The sequence below is a fragment of the Choristoneura fumiferana genome, chromosome 13 (genome assembly GCF_025370935.1).
Source record: "Choristoneura fumiferana chromosome 13, NRCan_CFum_1, whole genome shotgun sequence".
In the NCBI taxonomy this organism is placed as follows: Eukaryota; Metazoa; Arthropoda; class Insecta; order Lepidoptera; family Tortricidae; genus Choristoneura; species Choristoneura fumiferana.
Window position 1 is genome coordinate 14,900,297 of NC_133484.1, and position 17,852 is coordinate 14,918,148.

General features: G+C 37.1%; 1 protein-coding gene across 1 annotated transcript; it reads right to left on the reverse strand.

The window, feature by feature from the left end:
• Positions 1-1,002: 1,002 nt before the first annotated feature.
• LOC141434138 (uncharacterized) lies at positions 1,003-16,293 on the reverse strand. The gene is made up of 6 exons (XM_074096430.1): positions 16,003-16,293; positions 12,032-12,295; positions 11,565-11,664; positions 6,561-6,850; positions 5,321-5,467; positions 1,003-4,467 (listed from the first exon to the last, which is right to left on the reverse strand). The coding sequence occupies exons 1-6, from the start codon at positions 16,255-16,257 to the stop codon at positions 1,543-1,545; spliced, it is 3,981 nt and encodes a 1,326-aa protein (XP_073952531.1). The 5' UTR covers positions 16,258-16,293; the 3' UTR covers positions 1,003-1,542.
• Positions 16,294-17,852: the final 1,559 nt, after the last annotated feature.

Genomic DNA, 17,852 nt, shown 5'->3' on the forward strand with positions numbered 1-17,852 from the left:
AGGCAACGGATAAACATACAAACTTATACAGATAAATACATGCTTAAATACATATTAAACATCCAAGACCTAAGAACCAACGTTCGTATTATTCATACACATATCTGCCCCGGCCGGGAATCAAATCCGGGACCTCAAGCTTTGTAGTCAGGTTCTCTAACCACTTGGCCATCCGGTCGTCTATATAACTTCAAGCTTAAATCCTTAAATCGCTGAATCTAAATTTGATATGGAAATAGTTGGTGACCGTGGGTAACACACACAAAATTTTTCTTTATCAGATTCATAGTACTGATACAATGATTCTGAGAATTTTTTTAACAAAAAAGTAAAACCGACTCCAAAAATATAACAAAAAATGGAACCGACTACAAAACCCTTGAAAATATTTTTCTAAGTACGTACTACGTACTAGCTCGAGGTCGGTGCCTCAGCATCAGCACGAGCCAGCAGGAGTGGGACAATAGTCGTCTACCTCTTTTACATACTATGGGTTTCATTCAATCCCTCCTGCTGGGTCGTGCTGAGTCACCGACTTCGAGCTAGTACGTACCTAGAAAAATATTTTCAAGGGTTTTGTAGTCGGTTCCATTTTTTGTTATTTTTTTATTTTTTTGGACTCGGTTTTACTGTGTTGTTAAAAAATTTCTTTATTTCTCAATTTTTAGTGATTCGTAGCCAAAGTACATCTCACAAATATTCTATTAAGCCCAAACACGACTTAGTTCCTTTGTTTTATAACAGAGTTCCGTTGCCTACCTTCTGGCTTCAGCATCATATCAGTTCGAGAGAATCATTAACTTAAAGCTTCTTCTTAGTCGCTTATCTAGGTATATTAATCATGATCGTTTATAGACGAACGAGCATTACTTAGCTTTGATGAGTTCCATTGGTCATCACGGTCTTCTTCATCAGGTCCAGGTTACCAAATTATTTTTATATGTATCACAGTTTCAAAATAGTTCAAAGTTGCTTCAAGGGATTAAAAAGGAAAGATTGTTTGGTGTATTACCTTATTTATTAATATTTAAATGAAACATCTTAACGTCTTTCAACTTATCGATAGAATACAAATAAAACTTATCTAAGAAATAAATATTGTACGAGTATATAGATAGAATCGTACTGCTCCAGATTATTTTAAGCACTTTTCTCTTTTCGAGCGTGATATCGGAAAAAGCTTTCACTGCTGAGCTGACTAGAAGGCCCTAATAAATCCTGCCAACCGAGCTTTCATAGTCCTAACGCGAAATAAGTGTTATTTATTTAATATGAACTTCAGCTGATACTCGTAACATACTTAGTACGTAGTCACTATTCTATTTTTTTTTAACATAAAATACGTTTAGAGTTAAAGAATATCTACAACGATATTTCTAAATTATACACATTCTTAAAATTATTACTCGTACACATCGATAATGAGCAATAAGTACTATAAGTAAATGGGGGAAGAATATAAGAATATGTTTATTTACACAAGATAAGCCTACGTCTTAAAATAAAATGTCTTTTGTTGAGCCACAAATTTACGGAATTGTCTTACCGATAAATTTTATCGTCGTACGGCGGCAAGCTAATAAAGTAGGGTGCTGGCGGCGGCGGGGCCAAATATCGCACTGATCCGGGCCCAGATTGCACCTTGTGCGGCAAAGTGGCCGTAGATAAAGAAGCGGGAGGCAGAGTGGCCGCGTAGCCGGGCCACGCCGCGCCCCAGAGAGGAGCCGCGCCCGCAGCCGGGCTGCTGGCCAACGGCCCTCCACGGTACGACGTCGTTGTCATCCGCAACCTCACAATACAAATGGCTACTATTAAAATAGCGATGAACGCCACCACACCACCCACAATACCTATAATAAGGTTGTCGTCATTCGTCGAGGACGCGACGCCGATCACCGGTGCCCCTTTCGGCTCCCCGGAAATTTTCGGCCGGTCGTGGGACGGCGCAACCGACCAAATTATATCTGGTTCAGAAGAAGTACGATGTACTAGCCGCGGTGGAGCTGTAGTAGACATGCTACTTGACGACGTTGCTTGTAATGTTGTTCTTCGTTTCGTGTCGCACGTTAGTTCATCATCACCGATTTCAGTTAACAATAATCCAGATAAATAGTCAGGTGATTCGCATCGTACGTCTTCAATACCAACGTTCGGTAGCCACCTTCGCAACGCACGTGCATTGCAATCGCAACGAATCGGATTCGTGTCGAGACCGAACATTGATAAATCCGCGCGACGGTCGTCAAGGGCTACTAGCAGCTGTGGCTGCAGCGTTGACAGCTGACTGCCAGCAACGTCAATAGTAATTTGAGAAGATCTTGGCAAAGGGAACAATAAAGCTGGCGGTAAATTAGTCACTGAAGTGTTTCGGAAACGTACCGTAATTGCAGGAGACTTAAGCCCCGCCAATACTCCAGATGAAACAGTTTTAAGTCTTGTTCCTCTAATACCCAACTCTTCAAGACGTGGATGCAATATTGAATGCAATTGGTCTGCGCCGATCGTTGTATCTTTAACCTCAACGTCCAACTTCTCTAATGCTAAAAGGTACTGTAAAGTACCTTGAACGTCGAAGTAACCCAGCCTCGGGAACCCATATGCCCTTAGCTGGACCAAATTTGGCAGAGGCTTGAAAGCATTTTTCTCAATTCTCGTGCATTCTTCTAAATACGTCATATCTAGCACTCGTAACGACGAGAGCCCGTCAAAGTTTCCTTCAACGAATATTGCAATAGGGTTGCTCGATAAGTTCAGTCGTTGTAGGTTCTTGAGCTTCGGCCAAGAAATAGCAAGAGATCCAGAAACGTCAATAATTTGATTGTGAGATAAATCTAAAGATTCTAGAAGGGTTGTCCTACTAAATGTCTTGTCGGTAAGTTTCGTGATGTTATTATACGACAAGTTCAAATTAAATAAAAATGGTGTTTCGAGTTGATCCACCGATTTCATACCTGTACCAGCCAAGTTTAGCTCTCGAACGGTTTTCGGTTCTGTCAGCACGTTCTTGATAGCCTTCTCGGACAAAGGATTAAATGAAAGATCCAACTTTTTTATATTAACCATTACGCTGTCTTCAGCTGGGATGTCGACAATTTGGTTATATGACAGGTCCACAGACGAGACAAAGAAGTATTGTTTCTGTAAAGCCTTCAAAGGTGCGTGCTCAAAGAGGTTATTACTTAGTGATATTTTCTCCAGCATATTCAATCTCGATCTATCGAAAATGTTGTCAGGTAATTCAGTCAGTTGATTGCCTCCTAAATCCAAAGTTTCTAACCGAATGAGTCCTTCAAAAAGCCTATCGCCCAAACGATCTATTTTGTTGTTCGACAGGTCCAATTGTTGTATTTGGCTGGAGTTATGGAACGCCATTTCACTAATTGTTTCAAGTTCGTTTCGAGCCAGCAAAATTGTTCTTAGTTTCGGCAAGCGAGCGAAATCAAGTTCGTCGACATTCTTCAATGCGTTGCCAGATAAATCTACCAACTCTAAATACTGTAAAGTACTTATGAGTTCGGATGGGAAGAAATTGAATTTATTATCCGCGAGTATTATTTCTCTAAGACGAGGGTGTATTTTAAACGAAGAAGGGAATAGGTAACTAAGTTGGTTGTCAGAGAGATCTATAACTTCTAAACTCGTTCCTGTGTTAAAGAATTCCCCTTTAAATGCATTCAACTGATTACCCCTGAGAGACAAGTACTGAATGGACATTACGTTCACAAAGGCGGGCGTCCTTATGTTGACAATGTTATTGTAGGACAAATCCAAGTGAGTTAAATTTTTAAGATTCTTGAACGTACTCTCTGAGACTTCTTGTATCAAATTATTTGATAAATCAATACGTTCTAAGTTTACGTTCTTTGAAAATAATTTAACAGGGAGCGCTTTCAGACCCATGTAACTTAAATCGACGCTAAGTAAAGCAGCGTTGTGTATGAACACATTTTGCGGCAAAACGTTTATGTGGCCATTGCGGCTGATATTCAAGTGAGTCAAACTCGGAATAGACTCGAAAGCGTTCACAGGTATCTCCGAAAGTTGATTATCTGATATGTCCAAAAACCACAGATTAATGAACTGTAACTGTTGGCCGGTGAAACCCAATATTCTGTTTTGGCTGAGACTTAAAAAGTCAAGGGAGGCTTCTAGTCCGCTGAACACATCGGCTGATATTGAATTCAATAGATTGCCGGAGAGGTCCAATCGCTTTAGCATTTTGAAGTGGTTGAAGGCCGCTGTAGGTAATTCCCTTATAACGTTTCGGGAGAGCACTAAGGAAGTAATTCTGTCGGAGACTGCCCGCAGAATGTCGCTGGATAGCGCGGTAACGCGGTTATAGCCCAAGTGCACCGAGACGAGGTTGGGCAGGCGGGACAGCGCCGTCGCGGGGATGAGAAGGATGTTGTTATCTCTTAACAGCAGTGTATTTAGGCTCGTTAATCCGTCGAAAGCGTCGTCTTCCACCTGGAAATTTGACACAAATTAAAATTGTCTCATTGTTTAAACTTGTTTTAGTTATGTACCTAGTTAAGTATTATAAGGCTCGCATAATTCTGTTGTCTTTAGTGGGTCTCAGGGTTTGTCTTCTTAAAGCATTTCGTCTGTCATCGTCTTTTTATTATCTATGTAACTTGGTCGAATAATTACAAAGGTTTCAAAGTTTACTGAATATAAACTGCTAAATAGCAGAACATTTATTTATTCAAGCACTCACTTTACCTCAAATTAATTTTACAATACTCAGTGTACCTACCTACGCGTATTTCAATTCAATCAGTCGATTAAATGAAAAAGTGCCCACCTGATTCAACATTTTATTTGATTAGTTCTTTAATCTTTTTTTAATATACGTAATGGATTTTTACGTTTGATGAAATATTACAAATCAGTCCGGGAGCGTTTCATATCGAAACTACTCGTAACTGTCTTTAAAACTTAGACGCACCATATACAGTCGAGGAAACTGAACGCGTATTAGGGTGAAAACTTTTCATAATCAATTTCACGAAAATTTTCTTTGGCAGATGTAAACGTCAGAATAACGTTTGCAGCGAAAATGTTACCCTTAATGGAACGCTATTTAGTTTCTACAACTGTTTCTACAACTTTTTAAAGGCCCGGCTACACGCAGCGACTTGCATGCAAAAACGGCTTGTGCAAAAACTGGCGCAAAAAAAGTATGGCGCCTAAAAGTCGTATACCATTTCGCCGTCTTAACGCACATGGTTGCTTGTGCAAATTGGGATTTGCGCAGGTATGATTGAGCGTATAGCCGGACCCTTAGGATAACGAGTGAAAACAATTGCGGGATAAATACCGTTCGTAAAGAATTGACGCCAACGTCTAAATAACGCAGCTCTGTGAGGCCCACAAAGGTGCCAGGCATCAGTTTGACCAAATTATTGCGACTCAGGTCCAGCACTTGCAGGGACACCAACGGGTTCAGGTGACTGTTGTCAATGTTCTGTAAAAGAAAGTTATTTGAATCATTAATAACTAAGAGGCATTGTTTTTTCTTTTTTTTTTAATTATAGTTAGGTACACTTTGGCCACTACACCACTATACATATAGACTTTTGCCACTTAAACAGAGGATGAAAGAATGTACTGTGTTTCTGATGTAGGTTCTGTCAATATGTAGTTCGAAGGCTAACTGTACGAGTAACTGATAACATTTTATACTTTCATGATTTTCACTCATAGTCAAAATATCACAGTGGCCATGGTCACGAGTAGACTGAAGTTTAGGGTGTGTGATGGGGTGCCAAAAAAATGAACAAGTGCGGGTAGTTCGAGATACGAGTGCCGGTATTTTTTGTGATCAAGTGGGGGTAGTTCGAAGAACTCGCCCTGCTAGGCAGATTTGACCACAATTCACTCTACTCATGACCATGGCCACTGTAATGTAGTCGAAACGTCGAGGTAAATATTACTCGTGTGTTTTAGCGTGATAAGTCCCGTTTGTGGTATTTTGACTATAACTGATAAAGCACTTTATGGGTAATTTTGCCTTTATATTATAACCTGTAATAGTCTACGTGTTTTATGTACGGCAGAAAATAACACATGTATACGAAAATAGAGGTATTGAAGATACGTTCGAAGGAAAATCTCGCAATGACTTATTTTCATTAGCTCAGACATGAAATTGATCTATCCGACGAAATAAAACTGAGTTTAAGGCTCTAGGGACCTAATGAAACAATCAGAATGGAAACCGTAACGACAATTAATTGTATATAAGTATATACTTTCTTTGTTTTGATATACTTATTTAGTAAGTAGGTATATTTTCATTTAATATCAAATTATGCATACCTCTTCCTTATTAGAGATATTATCAGATAATAACTTTACAAACCTTGTTAATAATTTTTATTCAATAAAACTTAATTAAGATTGAACAAAACCAATTACGTAATTTCAATGAATGTTGTACTTAATTAAATAACTTGCCATTTTAATTGTTATTTTGCTTCCCGCGAAGCAGCCCAATCCCTAGCGAGTTGGTAGATGAACAAATTAAATTACCTACGTTTTAACTTTTAGGCACTTACCGTGATCATATTGCTGGAAAGGTTCAGATGCTTGAGCGCGGCAAACGACTTGAGAGCGACGGTGGGGAAATCTGTTATGAAGTTTTCGGAGAGATCTAACTTCTCTAAATTTTCCGTCCCTTGAAAAACGTCGCTATTGAATTTTGAAAGCCGGTTTCTACCCAGATCGAGGGTTTGCAAGTGGCCCAGTCCCGTGAAAGCGCCGCCTTCTACTGCTGAGATCATGTTACCATGCAAATCTATTTCTTCTAATGCCTTTTGTGACAAAAATGAGCCTTGGCGAATGAGTGCTGCAAAAGTGAACAATGAGAACATGCTTTATAAATTGTTACGAAATACAATACAATACACACCACAAATCAGTACAATAAAACATGGTTCATGTTTATATCTATACTATCTATACTCTATACCTACTAATTCTATAAAGAGGAAAGATTTTGATTTTTGGATGTTTGTTACGAATTAACTCAAAAACCAATGACCGATTTTAAAAATTCTTTCACTATTAGAATGCTAAATTATTCCAAAGTTCCATAGGCTATATTTATTACCAGAAAAAATTAGGGTTCCGTACTAAAACTTCAATAATATAACTCAGTGTAAAAAAAAGTTGCCATAAAATCTTTCATCGCATGCGCTGTGAAAACTATTGATGATAGAACAAAAAAATGTTCTACGATATTAAAGAATATATCAATATCTAAAAAAAATCGCGATACCATAATATGCGCAACTATTTCAGTTATGTCACTATAACTACTTTTTTACATTTTAAAAGTTAACAGAAATGCCGACTAAAATCAGACCATGTTATCCATACCTTTGTATTAATCCTTATCCAAATAAATATTTTTATATTCAAGATGGTTTCAATATATGTAGATTACTTTTTGAATTATTCAAATCGGACATTTCATTCAAAAGATATTACGAAATTAAAAATATCAATCTAACCAAAAAATGCATTTACTCTACGTTGACGCGCCCCGGCTTCGCGCGGGTCCTGTGTAGTTTTTGGGAAATGGAGCTGAAAAATGTGTGTGAAGTGCCCTTGATTAGAGACCATTTTTTAGTTCTGTTCCCAAAGGGTAATAAAAACAGTACTATTACTAAGACTCCACTGTCCATCTGTCTGTCTGTCTCTCACTAGACTGCATCTCATGAACCGTTATAGCTAGACAGTTGAAATTTTCACAGATGATATATTTCTGTTGCCGCTATGACAACAAATGCTAAAAACAGAATAAAATAATGATTTAAAATTATTTAAGGGGGCTCCCATACAACAAACGTTTTTTTTGCCGTTTTTGCTCGATATTAATAACGGCAACAGGTAATTGCTTGAAATATTCACAGAATATTTATTTGTATATTCATTCACTTTAAAAATAAATAATTAAATTAAAATAAAATAAACACTTAAGGGGGCTGCCATACAGAAAACGTGGTTTTTTGCCGGTTTTTGCTAAAGTCTAATGTTGTATAGATACGGAACCCTTCGTGCGGGAGTCCGACTCGCACTTGGCCGGTTTTTTATTTATTTTGCCCGTGCGAAGCCGGGGCGGGTCGCTAGTTATATTATATGTGTAAAATACCCTGCTGTATGGCAAAAACGTTTTTGTAATATGTGCGTTATCTGGAAAAGGTACCTTGTTGTCGGTATTGAGTTATTGATATCCCCATAATCTACATATATTTAGCTATCGAACCATGTAAGAAACATGCATGTAGGTTTAATAGATATTTTTTTAAAAAATGTTGAAGCTCAAAAGCCAGAAAGGTGATTATGAGAAAATTGAATTCAAACTTATACACCCAATAAAAGTATGTTATTGTTGGAAGTTACATAGATGACATGCTATTTGAGGAGTAGATTGTACGGGCTTTCAGGTTTCAAGAACAATTTTGTAATTGGACAACGGTTTTCCTATAGTTTACCTTGCCAAAGTGCATAAAGTAAAAAAAAAAAGATTGATGGATTTTTTACAGTTTTTTCTATTTATAGTATATTTCCATAGGATTTTATCGAATGAAAAAATATTATGCGTAATTGGACACTAAATAAGAACTACTCCGTTTTGAATTAACGTTGTTTATTATATAAAAAAAAATACTTTAACAAAAATAACTTTGTTGTTTACAAATGTAATTAAACAGTCAAAATCAACAAACTTTTATATTTAGTACGCTAAAACATAGCCAAATGAGACCAAATTAACTCAACAAATCTTAAAAAACTAGTTTTTTCAGTCTCAAAATACAAGGAAAACTTTAGTAAAAAGTTGGTACAATCACTATATATTTTCTAAAAGGTACCTTATCGTCGGTGGTAAAATATTTAGTGATTATGAAGTGATATCATTTGAAAACGACTAGTAACTTACGATTAATTTTAATAGTCTTAATTTAAGAATACTGTAATATTAAAACTCTTACCAAAAACCTATAATTTTGTCTCAACACACTAAATGATTAACGTATTTGAAAAGGTACCTTATTGTCGGACGTAAAATGTTTAGTGACATAGTTAAGAATAAGATCTAAAAAATGCTTTTGATTTGTAGTTGTAACTATTAATCGTTATTATTATCACTATAAATCAACCTCTAAAGACCAGCAGGTGGTAGGACCTTGTGCAAGGTCCGCCCGGATTGCTACCACCATCTTGCTCGCTAATCCTGCCGTGAATAGCAGTGCTTGCATTGTTGTGTTTCGGCGTGGAGAGTAAGACAGCCGGTGAAATTACTGGCATTTGAGGTATCCCATCTTAGGCCTCTAGGTTGGCAACGCATCTGCAATCCCCCTGGTGTTGCAGGTGTCTAAGGGCGGTGGTAATCTCTTACCATCAGGTGACCCACTTGCTCGTTTGCCATCCAGTCGAATAAAAAAAAGACAAATTGGCGTAAATCGTCAATAAGGGCCTTATCACACTAGCGATTCGCGGAGAGTTGAAAGCGAGGCAAGCGTGCAGTGAATTCGCTGCGAGCGTATAACGATTTCGCCGCAAGCGCGCAACGATGTCGCTGCTGCGAGCGCATGGCGAGTTCGCTGCTTTAGCGCCAAAAACGCCATATTGTAGACTTTCGTATAATAAATAGGGCGTCTTCGGCGCTAACGCAGCGAACTCGCAGCGACATCATTGCGCGCTCGCGGCGATATCGTTTCATGCTCGCGGTGAAATCGTTACGCGCTCGAAGCGAACTCGCTGCGCGCTCGCCTCGCTTTCAACTCGCCCGCAAATCGCTAGTGTAATAAGGGCCAAACTGGCTACCGCCTAAGGGTGGCCAGTTATTGATGATTTACCTTACTCTAATTAAACGCATTTTATGATGATTCTTGACGTTTTTTACGCGCCGACCAGCACCGCAATGGGCCCGCGTGGGAACTAATGCCCAAGCTCTCTCATTCTGAGAGGAGGCCTGTGCCAGCAGTGGGACGTATAGGCTAGGATGATGATGATGATGATACGCGCCGACAAAGTACCGACGTCCGACACGTCTTCCAAACCGATACCGAGCGCACAGAAAGCATTCAAGAGCTGCACCGACAATAAGGTACCTTTCTTACTAAACTTTAAGGGATGTTTTAACTCATACAAAATCGATTAAAAACTTGTGTCTCTGTCAAATTACAATTTAGACCCTGCTTATTAATATAGAGTTAAAAAAGAAAAAATGTTTTTTTTGACATTTTACTTCAAGCGCGATTATCTCGGAAACTAGAACCGACAACAAGGTACCTTTTACCAGATAACGCCACATATACACCTTGGCACAAAATAATTTATAGTTTGTTGTTATAAATTAAATTGGTACTATTCTTTATCCTTAGAAAGCGGATTTACGACACAATTATTACTAATATTTTAATATTATTCTTATTAATAATTTTATCCTGTTTCTTTCAGTATCTAATTGTGAATTACGATCTATCATATATCCAGTAAATTTGTGATTGAAAATGGTTATTAGCAAATAACCCGTGCTTTAAGAAGAAACCGGAAAAGAGCGTGACGGACACGCCCTAAATAGGGTTCCGTAGTCATTACGAAAAAAATAAGTAATATTTTTCTAAGGATTTCGTATTTTATACGGAATCTTCCAAGTTTAGGTATATTTTATACCTTAGGGTGCTATTTACTCTTAAACTACTAGTAATTCTCAAGCAAACTTAGCCGCTATAGATTTCCTTGAAAGATTGATATACTTACTACCATTCTGAATTTTTTTTAAATTTTCCACCCACCAGTTTAGATTTTAGAGGGGGGGATACTCGATTTTAATGATAATTTGCACTTTAAAGTTGAATATTTTTCAAACAAATCACTGAATCGAAAAATCGTTTTAGCAACCCCCTAATGATTTTTAAAGACCTATCCAACGATATCCCACAGGACAAGGTCAGATGAGAAAAAAAAATCACGCCCACTTTACGTCTGATGGGAGGTACACTAAAAAAAATTTTTTTGAATTTTTATTGTACCATTTTGTCGGCATAGTTTACATACATATTCGTGCAAAATTACAGCTTTCTAGCATTGATAGTATGTACAAAGCCACGGATGAACGGATGGACAGACGGACAGACAGACAGACAGACAGACAGACAGACAGACAGACAGACATGGCCAAACTATAAGGGCTCCGTTTTTGCCATTTTGGCTCCGGAACCCTAAGAACGTAAACTTATACCAAAGTTAGGATACCTAGTGCCATCCACGAAGACGCGTGATTTTGTCAAAATTAGACATTAATGACTTTGTAATAAGAACCACGGCACGCGTCATCGTGAACGACTCTAATAGGTATTAGGCACGTACACATACCAGCCGTGCTGTGTTACCTTTATTTCAAGATGGTACTATTCTACATTTTTTTTTCGTTATAAGTACCCTATAAGATTTGTGATTAGTTTAGACTTTAGGAAAGGTTCTAAAATCTCAAATTAATGTCATGCCAACACTGTTGTTATTTGTACAACTATCAGACATTTTGTACGTACCGATTCTGTTTTCCCTCAGGGAGAGCACTTTGAGCGCTCGCGGACCATTAAGAGACGAAGAAGGAACAGAGTTCATGTTGTTTCGATCCAATCGCAGTACCTGGAAATCGAAATTTACGATTAATCTCTCAATTGGAAACGGCATTTCAATCGTCGACTAAGTAAGTTCGATATTACTTTTCTGTATATGCATATAAAGCAAAGATAGACAGATCGCCTTCCGTTTTCGTTACCTAAAGCAGCCTATATACATGGTCCAATTTGATTAAAAATAGTGCATGTATTTCGATCATATTACATACATATTGAGAATAAAACGTAGGTAGGTACAAAATTTTTAGAACGACCAAATCAAAAGCTACAAAATAAATATTTTTTGTATTAGATGTAAAAATATACGCTATTTTCACATGGTTAAAAAATAACAACGTACAATTTTGTAATAAATAATAAATAGAGCAATTAACCTTCATAACATCGCATCCAATAAGCAAACCCTCCTCCAATCCTCTTATACTGTTTCCGCTTAAATCCAGCTCCTCCAAAGCGGGTAGATTATGAAGCTCTGCTGTCGAAAAAATTGGGTTGAGGTTGTCTCCAAGAAGGTTGTCTGCGAGAATTAACTTGGTTAGGTTCCCTCGTACCCCCGCCAAAAGACGATCTGGGAGGCGGCGAAGACTGTTTTGAGAAAAGTCTAACTCCTTCAAAGCAAGCCCGTAGGAAGAAAATATCTGGAAATAACGAAAAAAAAATATAAATATGTAAGGCGTTATGAAATCGAACTCCTGACGAAAGTATGTCATAGGTACTCGGTTAAAATTTCAATCTCAACACACAAATATTCTTTATTCAGTGGCACGTTTTATATGTCGTATTATATCCTATTGAATATATTAAAAAATAATTACCGTGAATAATGTCATATGAATAAAATATTTGAATTTGAATTTGAGTACTAGCAAACTAGAGATGAATTCATGTTGTTCGAAGCCAAGCGAGCTTAATTTTTTGTTGTAAGTAAGTGGCGTTGAATGGGTAACAGACAAATTCGTTTTCATAATTGTACAAAAAAAATATTTTGATTTAACTTATTTTGAACTTCCGTCTTTATTTAACAAACGGTACTTTTGTATAAAATCAAAACAAAGCTGCAAATTAAGCAGCTGACAACTCAAAAATAAAAAAAACATTCTGATATATTCAGAATGTTTTTATAATAAAATTCTACGGCTGTCATTTCATTTTCACCGAGTTTTTCACTGTGAAGAAAATAAACTTTTAATGGATCCTTCAATACTTTAACTACTTTATTTGTTTGTAGAGTGAGGTCTCATCCTGACGGGGCTCAAGTTTTTCGGGTGGACATGGAAAGTTTGTCAAGACGAGCATTGACGGGTGGCTTGTAGAAAGGGCAATCGTCTATTTTTTTACCCGACTGCGAAGAAGGAGGGAGTGTTTGACGCGTATCTATGTATGTCTATTCCTATGTCCTCTCGTAACTACTCAACGGCTGAACCGATTTTGATAAATGATACGTCATTGGATTCGTCTTAATGACGCGAGTGACACTGGGTACATGAAATTCTTAAAAAATCCAAACGGCGGATTTTTGGCGCCAAATTGTAAGTTTTCAAAAAATGATTTTTATTCAAACATCATCATTTTTGGGGTACAATTTTTTTTTTATTCGACAGGATGGCAAACGAGCAAGTGGATCTCCTGATGGTAAGAGATCACCACCGCCCATAAACATCTGCAAGGGGGTATTGCAGATGCGTTGCCAACCTAGAGGCCTAAGATGGGATACCTCAAGTGCCGGTAATTTCACCGGCTGTCTTACTCCACGCCGAAACACAACAGTGCAAGCACTGCTGCTTCACGGCAGGCCCTAAAAATACTAAAAAGAAGAAAACAAGTCTAGTAGGCTAGAACTTTGTTAAAAAGCTAACTTGTTCAACAGTCGGGGCCCATTTAAATCGTGACGCTCAAAAATTGTTACCTAATTAAATTTATTGTTTTATTTAACAATATATCCAAACATGGAATATAAATACAACGTCGGTTGCACGTATACCAAGTGATCGACTTTCAAATTATTCATACTTACATTACCTACATACACCAGTCGAGCAAATCTGTGAAATAATTTTGCCGTAAAACTGTTTATTACTTTTTCATGGCGTCTTTTTTACACACAGGAAAATAATTAAGTAAATGAACGGGGTCCATATTGGCTCGCATACTTATTGGAAGTCGGAATATAATGTTTGTCAGTCAGAATGATCGTTTGTCATAACTCTTGTCAGAATTGTTATAAAACAAACAGTTTTCTATAGGATGACCATTTAAATATTTCAGAAAAATGTAAGGTTTTAGTGAGAAAAAAAATATTAACGACGATTAAGACGAACATTACGGTATGGCTAGCGAAAAGTATGCGAACTTTGGCGCTCCCAAATAAACATCATTGCACACAAGTTAGGTATCTTATTATTAAAATCATTCATTTTACCTACTCTTAACACTCAAAGAAAAGGCAACGTTTACACGTGCGCTCCCATTGTGTAGTTAAGCGGTGCTAACGCCTCAATGGATACAAAGCTCCCACACGTCACTTGCGGTATTGTCGTAGCTTCCGAACCGAGTGTCACTTGCTAGATAATGTATTCGAGATCACAAGTTTGGAACTCTCGGGACACCGGCGCCCAACATGATGCCAAGTACGAAATCTTGGAGATTTCCCTTAGAACTAGGCGCAAGTTAGTTTGACAATCGAGACAAGTAGTTTTAGATTAATAGAATCTCTAACTTCGATGCTCTTGAAAGATGAAATGACCGTACGTCTCGACGGTAATTGGAGTGATTAATTTTATTAGTACAATATTCAACATTTAGATTATTTAACTTACCCTTGTTAACTATCATTATACTATGTATAAAGTACTATAAAATTTGACTATCGTTTGCATATTATAAACCAATAATATCGAAAAAAACGTGGCTACTAACTTGTGAGTTCGTCTTTAAGGACATATCCGTAAAATAGAAAGTTGTTTAAAAAAATTCAGACCATAGGTACCTACATAATATATTATTTGGCTGGCCGTACCTATCTTATCTCCTTATAACATGTCCCAATAATATCAATAATAATATCCGAGGATAGTTTTCCTTACCAACTGTTAACTTTTACGCAAAAAGAGGGGTGTTATAAGTTTGACAGCTATGTGTGACTGTCTGTGGCACCGTAGCTCTTAAAACGATTGAATGCGGTTTTTTTATTTGAAATTTGGTTTTCTAGCGATGGTTCTTAGACATGTTTCATCAAAATCGGTTCAGCCGTTTTCGAGATATTGAACTTTGAAGTGACAAAGTCGGGGTTTTAGCAGTCTTAGTAACTGAAAATTTTCGATTTGATTATGGACACGTTGCTTAGCAAGCAGTAAAGTCGGAGTAGAACTGTTTTAGTCAACTTTACCGTAGTTAAAAAAATAATCTGTCATATAGTAGGGCACCTGCCCATGTATTTGATACCTCAAACATAAACTCAAAAAAAATGTTGTTTCATACCTAACCTACATGAGTGTAGGTACTATCACATGGCGATGCCGGCAATCTACCACGTTATTAAAACGCTTCCCAAACAGAATCCATACTTTATAGATATCGTCAACCTCGCAATCAAATAACTAAAACCGACAAAGCGATCAAAATGGTTAAACAAAATAACAACGATCGCCAAACTAAATTGTCTAAAACCACATAAAGTAATGTCACAAAATTGGCTATTGTTGTTAGATTATACATGCAGGCACGAAGCATTCTATTCCGTTGCGGTTATCAGATCATGAACAATTGCGTGCTAGAATAGAAATCTGCTGGAATATTAGTTCAGAGCTACCGCTACGTAAGAAGTGTTGTGTATTCAGTTTAATTTAAAAAAATCGACAGCAGAATAAGTGACAGATAGCATGGAAAGATAAACTATCAAAAATGTATCAAACAACAAATAAAATTATATATTCATTCAATCAAAATACGAGTAGATAAACTTCCTCATTAATGTTCTTTAAAAGTAATGACCCAGTCAACCGGCATAATAATGACCGGGAGTCGTTAATAATACATTGTTAAGCAATGATGTTTTTGTCATTTAGTTTCATATTTAGTTCATCGACATAAGCGCCGGGATGGCGGTGCAAGGGGGTGCACAAAATGAAAATACATTGAACAAAACTAAGATACAGAATGAAACTATAAAAGCACCTTCATACCTACCTATATGGCAGATGCGAGATGCAATGCACCCTTCTGAAAGTAATGCAACCGGCGCCTATGTTCATCGACCTCTGCTCGTTTACTTCGTCTAGAAAACTTGGCTACAAAACTATAAATTACCCAAAGTCATTGATTGCGTTAAAAAATCCCAATTTCTCACCTGAGTGGGCAAAGTTTGGTGCCCGGCATGCCGCTGCTGAAAGGACACGATCGGTGCAGCGTACGGCAGAGGTGGGAAGTCTCCAGGAAAGACGACACGGTCACAATCCATATGGATAGTCAGTTGCAGACTTCTGTCGACCTTCACAGCACATCGGCATGGATAGCGAACGTCCTCGTGAAGCTCGGAGCATGGGTACCACGGGTGCTTGCCGACTGCCAGAGGCAGGAGTGCGATGAGGAGTAGCTTCCACATCGTGATCTGGAAACAAGAATGACTGTCGTTAATTTGGTTATGTAGGAAGCAGAGTTAATTTGTGGCAGATTCTTTATTGTTTATTAAATGCAATTCACATATAAATACCGAAGTACATCGGTACAGAATGGCATCGGTATTTCTACCGATTTTATATTAGTTGATTTCAGAACAGGTAGGTAATAGTTTAGGATAATTAATCGTTAATATATTCTTCGAGTAAAAAAAAAATTGTTTTTTTTAAGAATTGCCTGAGTATTTTTTTAAATTTAACATCATCTTCCTCGTGTTCTAATTGGTGACTGATTTTATTATAAATTTTAATAAGCATTGATTATGAACTTGATTTGTGCTATCTTAGTTACGATGCAGGGTAACTAAATTGCTTTTAAATCTTATTTCAAAGCGTCGCGTTTTGTCTTTTTTTCTTTTGTAAACTTTTGAAAAACACTGATTCGATATTGTAACAGATAATTTTAAAATGAAGTCGGAATATTTCAGCGGTTAATTGGGTTGGTAATTTTTGATTTAAACACTTCATATAAATCCGTAAGAAATCGAGTATTCATTGATTTTAAGTATAAATTATTATAGGATAATCAAGCGATTAGGTAATTAAAGGTGTCTTTTCAGACTTATAAATTTTCACTAGACAAAATTTTGGCAAGAATGAAGAAGAATTAAATTTTAACTTAACAGTTAGACTCCTGAAGGTAGAACGGATTAATGTTTAGAGTTTTCAGTTCGTAAAGCCGAATGCCAGTTCGTTAGTGCAGATGCTAAAATCAAATTGCAGTACCTACTTGAGTTTACTTTACTTAATAAGGGAAACGTTTATTTACCACAAGACAATTATGCTTGCGTTTTTAATGCAGCTGCAAAGGTACATGAGAATATCATTCTACTAGAGTATTTAGTACTAGAGCTCAATAGCTAATTTTAGAACGAGGTACATTTACGATGAGTACGAGAATATTGTAGCCAGTGTCCACGACACAGAAGAAAAGATCACGTCGCCTTGTCTATAAAAAGTTTATGCACCATATAAGCTATAATCATAAAGCGAACGTTGACATCTAGGTACATCTTCCTTGAATAAACCTTGTTTTCAATGGAACTCGTGTAGTCAGTGCAAATATTTCAATTAGAACCAAAAAAACACAATTTGTAGAGAATTCGATTGTTTCACATGCAAGCAACATTTTTGCTTAATTCTACGGACTCAAGAAAATATTTGACATCGTAACGCAATTATGATTTATTTTTGTATATTAAGTACTTATTATTTTACACCATGTTTCATTATACTTATCGTTTTCGTATAAGCATTACACAGCCATTTTTATGCGTTGCCTACCTACCTATTCTGTTTATGTTTAGATATAAAAGACTGGCCACTAATGGTTATTAGTGCCCAGTCCTCACTTTTAACCTTACTTTTTTTTGAGTAACCCTTTTTTTTGAGTTTGTTCGTCTGAATTATTTGATTTGTTTCCTCAACTGTTGGCAACATCATCGCTCTTTATTACCATAAACGGGACCTCAACGGCCAATACAAACAACGGCTGGGGGCAACAAAGAACACCTCGTAAACA